Source organism: Microtus ochrogaster, linkage group LG4 (genome assembly GCF_000317375.1).
Source record: "Microtus ochrogaster isolate Prairie Vole_2 linkage group LG4, MicOch1.0, whole genome shotgun sequence".
Taxonomy (NCBI): domain Eukaryota; kingdom Metazoa; phylum Chordata; class Mammalia; order Rodentia; family Cricetidae; genus Microtus; species Microtus ochrogaster.
Genome location: NC_022030.1, coordinates 7,206,005 through 7,217,831, shown reverse-complemented (window position 1 = coordinate 7,217,831; position 11,827 = coordinate 7,206,005). Strand labels below are relative to the sequence as shown.

Below are 11,827 nucleotides of genomic sequence, written 5' to 3'. Positions count from 1 at the left end.
GTGTGTGTGTGTGTGTGTGTGTGTGTAGGGGGCCAAGGAGTTTGAATGTAGGTCTTTAGCTGACCTAACCTCATGCTTAACTTGACTCTTTCTTGGCAACTAATGAGAAAGCTCACACAGGAGGAAGCTGCTGGTGTAGTGAACAAGATGATTTTGGCTGGAAGAAAACGGATTCACAGGCTCATGACAGAACATACAGAGGAGGGCAGGAGGCAACCAGTATTCCGTTCATATGTACAAAAGTTTCAAAAACACTTTTAAGGAGATTGGTGCATCTAAGAAGAGATCTGTTGGTAAGAAATCACTAAGGGTTCATCTCTGGAAAAGCCAAAATACTAAGGGATTCAGTGAAGAAGTGTGAAAGACAAAAGCAATGCGATCTAGAGTGAAGATGGTGACCAACGGGTCACCCAAGCTCACACTCAACTTCATCACCGTTTAGGCTGGAAAATGTAATTTTGTTAGGCCTCTCAAGATGGTGATAATCTAGTCACCAGAGCGCACATCTCAATTCTTAGCAATAAAACTCATCTTATTAGAAAGGCAGTCATGTGGTAGGGGCAAAGGTTTGGAGTCTGCTACGCAAGATTTCAATTCAGTTTATTACTTGGTGTCTCTTGTGACTCCAGACACCCTGGCTTCCTTGTCTAGAAAGCAGCATGGCACTGGGCAGGTAAGTAATAAAGATTAAGAAGGAATACCTCTAATCCTAGCACTCAGGAGGCAGAGACAGGTAGGACTCTCTGAGTCCAAGACCAGTCTGGTTACATAGTAAACTCTGGGACAGCCAGAGCTACATAGTGAGACCCCGTCTCAAACAAAACAACACAACACAAAACAAAAAAACCAAAAAGGACTGCATACGTGGAGCATGTCCCACACTGCCCTGGTGGTAGATGGGTCATGTAGTCCTTCACAGCAGGTGCAGGGGTAGTCTGAAAAGCAGGTAGGATGGATGCTCACAGCAGGTGATCAGGACATCGGTGCTGATTTCTTCCAGGAATGACTTTTCATCCAAAAGCTTCTGAATTCATGAACTACCAAGGTTTCAAAAAGCATGCCCCTTCACTTTTAGAGCAGAATCCAGCTGGGCCCCTTTTCATCTTTCAATACTAGCTTGAGAACCAACTGGTTAATACTTACTCATAGACAGATTCCAAGAGCCAGAGCTATGTACCAGAGAGTCAGAGCACAAACAGCCCTCACATGTTGTAAGGAGGCCGCTAGTTAGTCCCCGGCCACTTAAACCCTAAACAATCACACATAAATTGTATTAATTAAATCACTGCTTGGCCCATTAGCTCTAGCTTCTTATTGGCTAACTCTTATATCTTAATTTAACCCATGTCTAGTAATCTGTGTATTGCCACATAGCTGTGGCTTACTGGATAAAGTTCTGGAGTTTGTTTCGGCAGGGCAGCATAGCTTCTCTCTGACTCCTTTCTCCCAGCATTCAGTTTAGTTTTCCCCACCTACCTAAGTTCTACCCTATCAACAGGCCAAGGCAGTTGTGAATACCAATGGTATTCACAGCATACAGAGGTGAATCACACATCACTCACATCCCTGAAGACAGGGAAAATGGATCAAGAGATGCTAGGGAATTTTCTGTCCTTGTGTTTTGTTTTGTTTTTGAAACAGGGTCCCACTTTGCAGTCCTGGTGCCTCATACTCACTGTATAGCCCAGGTAGCAAGCTCCTCTTGCTGCACCCTTTCAGGTGCTAGAATTATAGACATGCACCATCACACTTGGCAAACTTTTTAAAAGAGCTTTTGGTTTTGTTATTTGGTGGTTTCATATTTGAATACTGTGCATTCTGATTATTATAACCCCCTCCGATTTCTCTCTCACCTCTGTTAGTCTTCCTCCCTATTACTCTCCTTCCTACATTCATGACTTTTGTTTCTGAGACCCACTGAGTTTGTCTAATCAAGAATTTGGGGCCATCTGACAAAGCCTGTTTGAATCTTCAGTGGGTACTGAAGAAATGACTGTCCCTCCCCTAGAATATACTAGAAGCTTGTAGTTGAGCAGAGAGGGAAAAAAAGTTAGCCTTCATTTTATTTATTATTATTGTTGTTGTTGTTTTGAGATAGGGTTTCGCTGCGTAGCCCCTGGTCGTCCTGAAATTCAACTCTGTAGACCAGGCTGGCCTCAAACTCAGAGATCCACCTGCCTCTGCCTCACAAGTGCTCAGATTAAGGGTGTGAGCCACCACCACCACCTAGCTTTTAAATCTTAAGGTTTGTGTTTGTGGTATATTCTTATAATAATCTTTCATATTCAAAGAAAAAAATAATTTCATTTCATTTAAATATGATCTGGGTTTACTCCAGGTTCTACCAAAACAGAATAACCACCGTGGACCCATTTTTGTTGGAACACACCTTGGTGAGATTCTATTAGTTCCCGTGGAGGAAAAGGACAAGGGGCAGCTGTATGCGTCTCCAAGTACACAATTGGAAGGAAGAGCTAAGTGCCCTGCTCACTACCGTCCACTGCAAAAGGAACTAGTAGTATTTCTGATTCAGGATGCAAGACAACAGGTGTCCTTGCCATGACATGATCCATTCATTTAAACAAATATACTCTGAGCATCTCCTACGTGCCAGGCCTGGTGATAAGACAGTCTGGGTCTTCAGACCATGGACACTGAGCTGCGTGATTGATCATGCTTCTCACTTATGAAGTTGGAAACCTTAGAAGCAAGTCTTCGGTCCAGTCAGTAGCAACTTACAGAACTCTGTGGTTTGCATTTCCCAACCCTGCTCTGGCTTCATTTTGTCTAATGTTCTACTTCTAAATTTATGCTGTTTTGTGTCTTAAGCTGTCTTCATCTTATGTTTTCTGGAATAAGACAAATTTGTATGGCATATACACTTGGATTCATTTTTGTTCTGATTTTTACAAGTATATTTTGTTCTTAAAATTAGGATATCCAGTTTTCCTAGCACCCCTTATTAAAGATGCTGTCTTTCCTCCAGTGTGTATTTTTGGACTATTTGTTAAATCTCAGATGGCTGCAATTACAAGCACTCATGTTTGGGTGTTCTATTTTGTTCTATGAATCTATGTGTCTATTTTTGCACCAGTACCATGCTGTTTTTCTATTTACTATAGCTCTGCAATATAGCGTGGAATCTGGTATAGTAATCCCTCCAGCACTGTTGCTTTGCTCAAGATTGCCTTGGCTACCCTATGAACTTGAATTGTTTGTTTTTTGTTTGTTTTGTATTGTATTTTTTTCTATTTCTGTGCAGACTGTCACAGGGACTTTGACAGGGATTGAGTTCAATCTGTAAATGGCTTTTGGTAGGATGGCCATCTTCACAATATTGACTCTACCAGTCCACGAGCACGGGAGATCGTCTCATCTTCTAATTCAAGGGCTGATGAGCTAGCTCAGAGAGTTAAGGTGCTGGCCACCCAGTCTAACAATCTGACTTCCATCAAGACCTACATGGTGAAAGCTAAGAACCTACTCCTGAAAGTTGTCCTGCGACTGCCACACTCATACGGCACCCAAGTACACACATACATTCACACTCAGAATAAATATTTATTAAAATTAATATTCTCGAAGGCTTAAGAATCAGAAATTCTGCCATTTCTATAAAGCATATCTGACATATAAAATACAAGTTATGCAAAATGCTGTTTTACTAATTTTCACTCTAAGCTTTTCCAACCACATTTGTAATTTCTTCATTAAGGGAGGTAGCCAGGAGGGTTTAGAGCATAATTTAAAGCCACTTTAACGCGCATTAACTAGAAGACTTAGTAGGAACAGGGCATGGCGGGGGGAGGGGGAGAGAGAGATAAGGGATGAACAAGGTCTCATTAGGTAGTTCAAGCTGGCCTGAGACTTGCAATCCTCCTGCCTCTGCTCTCCAAGGCCTGGGATTATAGGTGTGTGCTGCCACACCTGGCTAAAAGTTCTGATAGTGAAGAAGTGGGAAGAGAAAAAAAAATGTCATGGGTAGAGTACCTAAAAGGATTTAAAACAAATTCAAAAGTAATCTGCTAACTCATGGCACTCTACAGTTTACAGCACAGCACCATCCTGAGAGAACTCCCTCTGATGGTATGTCAGAAACGTGGTAGATGTGCAGTAAACAACTGCCAAATAATGTAAACCTACATAGAGATCACACAGAAACATAAGCTACATCTACATTAAATACAAGAATATATCCACATACACAACACAGTTTTAAAAGGCAACCATATTAGGATGTCACAAAATGACACACAATCAAGAAATGCAGTTTATTTTGATTTTTATCAATAAGGATGGCTATATTTTACATTCAAAATGACAAATTCAAAATGAAATATATTACTGTTCATGTAATCTACTAACCTCCCATATTTTTGTCCATTTTACAATACAGAGATAACATTTTAACAGACATTACAATATATGTCATAACAATTATTTTTTAGGATTACAGAAAATATGGCTTATGTCTTACAATATAATACAATGTCTTTATCAGCTGCCTTAAAACTGATTTCAGTGCAAGTTTGAAAATTCTGAAATCTCAGAATCTACAAAGGCCTGCTTTCTATGCTTTCGGTAGTTAATGTTAGGTTGTTAAGTAGTTCATCGGTCAATATCCCAGTTCAGACTAGGACAGCACATCTTAGCCAGGAACCGTGAGACAAACAGGGTTATAGATCTTTATGGTTTCATCCCAGGAGCAGTCAGCCACCTACAAAACACAAGCACAGTCAGGAAAACATGCAGGTGCACAGACTGAAAGACGCAGCAGATGTCAGCCCCGGTAACTTAGCATGTGGGTCACTACTAGTAATCATTATTTTAAAGAAAATACACAGGGATCTGTTTCTGATTAAAAGTTAGTTCTCTTTTAAAGATATGTTTTGGGGGCTGTTTCCAAATGATTGAAGCTGCCTGTGCATTCCCTTCTTCACTAGAGAGCTATATAATTCCTTGCCTCCTGAGACAATGTTCAAAGATGTACTCCTAGCCTGAGAAATGAGACTATTTGCTCAACAGACAGTTTAACGTTTTTCTGACAGCACAGACATAGGGAGAGAGCAATAAGGCATGATGGAACAATATCTATCCAGAAAGACCCGAATACATGCCGGAAGGTATAAGCTGGTGTGGACAGACGTGACAAAATGTCTCATGTGAGGTTAGTCTGGAACAGACTCTAGAAGCCTTCACAGAGCCATGGCATTCCAACTGAAGGCCCAGAGCTGAAGCCAGCACTTAAAACCTGCGAAAAAACAGTCCTTCAAAAAGGGCAAACTGTCGATCATTACTTGCCTAACCTTAAAGTCAGATCTAACACTGTAGGATACAAATATTAATTTACTCCTAGGTACATGTTTTCAAATGTTGAGACTCTCAGGCGAACACCAACTATATCACAAAGAAAATATTTTAAAAAAAATGAGGTTTTGAATACAAAATATCTATAAATTGTGTTTTTGAATCCCAATCCATTCCTCTTCAATTCAATTTCTTAATTAATCACGATTTATAATAATTAAAAAATGTCAAGGCCACTGAATTAACAAATGTTCTTAAGACTATACTTGAATAGTAGTATAAGAAAAATAAAAACTTTAATGATAAGGGATTATATAGTCATTCAAATTAATGCAAATAAGTATGGCATTCCTCTGTCATTTACTAAGTTCTACAAATTAAAACAAATTTATAATAAATATAGGTTTAAAAATCCAGTATTTACTAAGAAGCATAGCCCCCGAGTCTCCATGGTGGTGCAGTGGCTTCTTGGGGAGCTTCCCATGAGTTATCATCAATACCAGATGGCTGCTGAGCACTGCTTCCCTCTAACCCAAGGCCTGCAGTCAATAAAGGGCTGGTTATCTTAGTACTTCACAGCATCCATCTATGGTCAACCTAAACAGCATGTTAAAACTGCTCATAATAAAGGCTGACAAAAAGACAAACAAAGATTTCTAAAGTAAAAACCATTATTGAAGGGTGGGACAGTTAAACCCATTTGAGGGGTGGTATGGAAACTTAATATAGTAGAAGCTTCCTATAATATATACATACATATACACACATACATACACATATACATACATACATGAAGATAATCGAATGAAACTGCCAAATAATGGGGAAGAAAGAGTCTCGACAAGACATCTCTTGTGACCAAAATTCCAGTATCAGGAATGGGTAAAGTCTAAATGAGTTCTTAAACCAAGACATCTCATGAAAACCCCCAACCCTGACTATAGTCAAGGCTATTGGTGCAGAGCTCTCCACAAACTGACAGCAAGGCCTTATTACTGATGACAACACCTACATGAACATGGAGAAGTCAAGCTGGTGACTACAGAGAGCCTTCAGCTTTACATTCTAGCATCTTTGGTACAGGAAGGTACTCTGCATGCTACCAAAAGAGAAATACAAACACCTGTTGGAAGAAGGCTGCTCATTCATTTCCCAGCTGCCCAGACCAGAAATAATGACATAGAAACTATATTATTTGAAATATTGTTTGGCTAACAGCTTAAGCTTATTTCTAGCTAGCTCTATATCCTAAACGATCCCATCTCCAGTAATCTGTGCATCACCACGAGGTCGTGGCCTACCATCAAAGTCTCAGCAGGCTCAGGTGGCAGGCTCCGGTGGAGGCATCTGTCTCCTGTAGGCAGCTACATGGCTTCTCACTGACTCTGCCTTCTTTCTCCCAGCATTCAAATTAGTTTTCCCGCCTAGCTCTACTCTGCTCTATTACAGGTCAAAGCAACTTCTTTATTCATTAGCCAATAAAAGCAATACATATACTTCCCACATCAAACATGATAAAGCTAAACCTTTCGGTCTATAAGAGTGACCTACCTGCAAGATATGCTGGTGTAATAACAGCAGAAAACATGTAGGAATAACCAACTATCCGATCTAAGCTGATTTAAGGCCCACTCCACGAGATGGCTCCTCATACCTACTATGCTTGGGTGGCCAAGGACCTAGGGAAACCAAACTCTACTGTTCTGCTACAGGGACATAGAAATAAAATGACTCCTAATGGCATTCTGCTATCCTCATAGATCAGTGCCTTGCTCAGCCATCGTCAGAGAAGCTTCCTCCTGCAGCAGATGGGAACAAACACAGAGACCCACAGCTGGACAGTGTGCAGAGAGTGAGAGATTCAAGAACACTCAGTCCTAAAAGGAATCAAATCCTTCCCCTCAAGGCTCAAGGAACGGCAGAAGAGAAGGAGAGATTGCAAGAGTCAGAGGGGATGGAGGAGACGGAGGAATCGAGACCTGGACAGCAGCACTGGTGTGCACATATACGCCCAGAGACTGGGGCAGTGTGCACAGGGCCTGCACAGGTCTGCATCAGATGAGGTCTTAGAGTCGCCCCCACTACCCTAGCCTTGTTCTCAGGTGGGGCCCTGGGAACAGCATCACTTGGGGTTGACACACAGCTTAGAGTCTTCAAACCCAAGTCCTTAACAGATTTCAAACATTAGGAAGAGAAACATGCTGTGAAGACATTCTGGAGTCAAGGATCAATAATTTTAAGATTCTAACTCCTGACCTCAAAACTGTAAATGAAGACCACTCTCCAGCTGTGTGGGAACATCCTCTGCAGAAATACATAGCTAATATGCAGCTGGGACTGATACCTCAGACAAAGCACAGTGGGTGACAATTTCCTTAACTGAGTTTTTGGCACTTAAGTAAGACATAGTTTTTTTTGTTTTTTTGTTTTTTTTGAGAGAACTTTATTTGTAGAAACTTCTTGTTGTTGGCTAAAAGAAACTCAAATTTGGGGATTAGCTCACATCTTTAACGACACCTCTCTGTACTCAGGATGTGGATGCAGGAGATCAGGAGTTCAAGGTCATCCTCAGCTGCCTACTGAGCTCAGGTCCAGCTCTCAGGCTATGCAAGACTCTGTTTCACATAAAACAAAAACAAACTGTCAAAGTATGTGATGGAGGAAGGTCATTGGTTAAGTAATAAAGAAACTGCTTGGCCTCATAGGCTAAAACATAGGTGGGAGGAGTAAACAGAACAGAATGCTGGGAGGAAGAGGAAGTGAGCTCAGACTCGACAGCTCTGTGCTATCTGGAGCAGAGACGCCATGCTCTCCTCTCCTGGACAGAAGCGAGAGCTCTGCTCTCTGAGGCACACGCGATGAATCTCAGACCCAGGATGGACGTAGGCTAGAATCTCCCTGGTAAGCCACCTCGTGGGCTACACAGATGATAAGAAATGGGCTAGTCCAGGTGCGAGAGTTAGCCAAAAAGAGGCTAGATAGAAATGGGCCAAGCAGTGTTTAAATGAATAGTTTGTGTGTTGTTATTTTGGGCATAAGCTAGCAGGTGGCCGGGGTGCTGGGGATGCAGCCTCGCTGCTCCTATTACTACAAGTATGTATCTCCTCCCCAACAACTACCAATTTTGTCAGAATTATTTAATAGATACTTAGGGAAGAATTCTCTTCCATATTTGATGATAAGGTAGCAGTAGATGTCACCGATGTAATGGCAAACTCTATATGTAATATTTTCATTTAAAATCTAAGTTTGATAAGGAAAAGAGTTGTAATCCCAGAGGCAGAATTGTGAATCTGGTGGTGTTCTGGCATAGTACAGCCAGGCTCTATCTTTAAAAAAACAAAAAGATGAAGCATGAACTGTCTTTAGAACCACCCCCAGCCCCCCACCAAAGCACTCCTAAAACCCAGGTCTGTGTCTTCCTCCTATTCTGCATAAGCTAAATGCAGAACTGCTACTCAAAGACATGGGGCAACACTAGCAACTAGTTAAGCTATAGTACCAATTGTTACTAACAATAATTTAAGTTATAACAAGTTAATATTGCTATTTATCTTATCTGAGGTTTATTATGTAATACTATTGGACTCTGTTGGGGTCTAACTGGCCCGTGGGAATTTGTATATTAGCCCACAGTGCCAAGTAAGATATATAATGAGTTAGCAAACTCCAAACTAACAAAAAGCAAAATCTGCTCTTGAGGAAAGAGCAGCTTCAGACAGGGTGAGCAAACCAAGAGACTTGCACAGTATGCTTTGTGTCAGCCAGAGACACGGGAACATGCTGGGGGACTGACGAGTTTCTAACAGCATTCATGGATAGGCATAAACTTTTTAAGCTCTTCTTTACGTGGGAGGCAGAAAGCACATGTAGGTGTCTGCTGAGCCGGGGACAGTGGGAAAAGGGAAATGTCTGGTCAGAGGATAAGGAAGACTGAAGGAAGAGCCAAACCTCCAAAACCTCCAGCTCCAAGTCAGCAACTAATTTTCTGATGAAAACCTTAACTTCTGGACATGAGACCTTTCCCCCCTTCTTCTGAATATGCTCCAGGGTTTACCAGGGGCTGGCACACGGCATGTCTCCCTCTGACCACTTTCCTTTTCCTTACAGGGTAAGTATCTGTGGGCGCTCAAGGGCCAGAGCCTCAGGTTCCACAGCCTCCACCCAGGCACCCCAAGTGGAAATGTATTCTTTAACTCACCCCTTAGCGCTTGTGGATTTCTGTTAACCTAAGCCCCACATACAGAAGAACTCGGAACTGACATGGCAACATTAGAGGTAAAATGATGATCTGTCAAAATGCTACTTTTTTGTACTTACTGTAAAATTTGAAGAAAATTAATCCATTTCCATTCTTTTCAAAACCTGCAACCTCCCAAGGTAGTGAAAATAATTTAAAGGATTTATGATCTATGCCATGTAAGCTCCACCGTAATGATCTCATTTTCACTTTTATGCATTAAAGCAGGCATTCCTAATTTTAAAAATGTTTCTATAGAAGTAAGAAATACCCACTATTGTACTAAATGATCAATTTCTTTAAAACATCAAATGAAACATTATTGAAAAACTAAATGGAAATTAATTGTTCATCAATACTAGCTAAATATGGCAATGGCATATACAGTACAACATCACTAGCAATAGAATGCTTAAGATCAATGATATTGATAAATATTTCAGCACTTCCTGTGTGCTAATGAGGAAACATGCTACACAGACCCAAAGTGAAACAAATGTGTCCAATAAAGAGTTCATGACAAAGACTCATCTTTAGTAGATCAAATAACATATCAGAGAGCAGGGCTAGCAATAGCTCCTCACTTAACAGCATGAGCTATTCTTTCAGAGGGTTAGAGCAGCATCACTGAACAGCTCACCACCATCTGAAACTGTGGTCTCAAGTGATCAGACACCCTCTTCTGGTCTCAGTGGGCACCATGCACACATGTGGTACACAAATATACAAATATTCATACACATAAAATAACAAAATACATAAATAATAATTAAAGCCGGAGGATACATGTAATACTAAGAGTGCTATGGATTCAGCTTGTAGAGAATGAAACTGCACTGGAAATGGCAGACTGCAAACATGAGCATTAGGAGGTGAATTTATATCTTTGATTTTATTAATTATTAAAATACACATGCCACTGACACAGCAATTAATCTCAGATAAGGTGATGTGGCCATTCATGTAATACAGAATCACCAAGGATTCATCAAGAGACTTATTTTACTGACAACTTTTCCATTTCCTATTTATCACGATAATATTTTCTCTCAATTTTGTGGGCAATTGCTTTTGCCCTTGGGAAACTTGCTCAATCTACTGTAATTATCTACATGACATACGGCCTCCTTAGCAAGAATAAAGAGAACTAACAGAAAGATGTAGAAAAAAGGGTTTTGGAAAAAAAAATCACTAATGGTCAACTTCACATTTTGAAAAGGCAGCTCAGTCACTGTTACCTTGGCTGTCAATTTGATGGGATCTAGAATCAATTCATTCATTCACCCACTCACTCACACAGCACACAAATATCTAGTACTTCACATTGTTCTGTTATATAGGTTCTAACATCAAAACATTTAGTTTACGCTCAAAATATGTTTTAAAATTTAAAACAATTATTTCTAAATTAAAAAATAAAGGAGGGAAAATAGAGGAGAGAACAGCATCAGCCTCCATGGTGAAAGGCAGAAATACATGGTTACAGGCAAAGGTGGAGGACAGTGAGGGAATTTAGGAATAACAAATAATAAAATACAATTGGTCTGTAACATGGCTGCATAGGAAAGTAAGAACCAAAATTAGAAAGGAAGACAGTTTATAGCACATCTAGGAGATAAACATTAAAAGTTCAGATTCTGCTCTAAAGATTTTCATTAAAGGTTTCTAGGCAAAGATGACGTAATGACAACTTTAATTTGTGGGTCTACAAATCAAGACTGGCCTATAATCTACCATTAGCACTGTACAGAGCCAACACACTCCCAACAGTACAGAAAGCTAGCAGTGATCCCATTGGTCCCTCTGAGTCAAGTGATAGGGTTTGCATGCTCTAGTATCCTGCATGCTTGAGAGACACTGGTAAAGTAAAATCATAGATGTGATGGCAAGCTGAATTAGGGGAATACAAAGAAACAAGCAAATTCAGATGACTTTTGGGTTTCTAGATAGGCTCCAATGTTCAATCACAGACCAGGTCAGGAATTCTGGAGCAAAGGCAAGACACACAGATTACACAGTGAAGGTAATTGGAGAAATGAGTCAAATAACTAGCACAGGATTAAATGATAGCCCCAAGCTGGAGCTATCCCTTGAGAGAAAATCATAACTTAGAAGTCATAATTTAAGAGAAAAAATGGGACTATTGGAGAACAGCTGTTTCTGGAAGTAAGTAAGAAAGAAACTGGTATACATATAAAGACATAATGGCCAGTGGTGGCACATGCTTGTAATTCCAGCACTTGGGAGGCAGAAGCAGACAGATCTCTGGGTTTCCAAATC

The 11,827-nt window shown here is 40.5% G+C and overlaps 1 protein-coding gene across 1 annotated transcript in view; it reads right to left on the bottom strand.

Moving 5' to 3' along the window:
* Nucleotides 1-4,056: 4,056 nt before the first annotated feature.
* Pex7 (peroxisomal biogenesis factor 7) overlaps nt 4,057-11,827 on the bottom strand; it is a 64,365-nt gene continuing 56,594 nt past the window's right edge. The window contains exon 10 of the mRNA XM_005360964.2: nt 4,057-4,717. Coding sequence (XP_005361021.1) covers nt 4,649-4,717 — 69 coding nt within the window. The 3' untranslated portion in view covers nt 4,057-4,648. The remainder of the gene's footprint in view (nt 4,718-11,827) is intronic.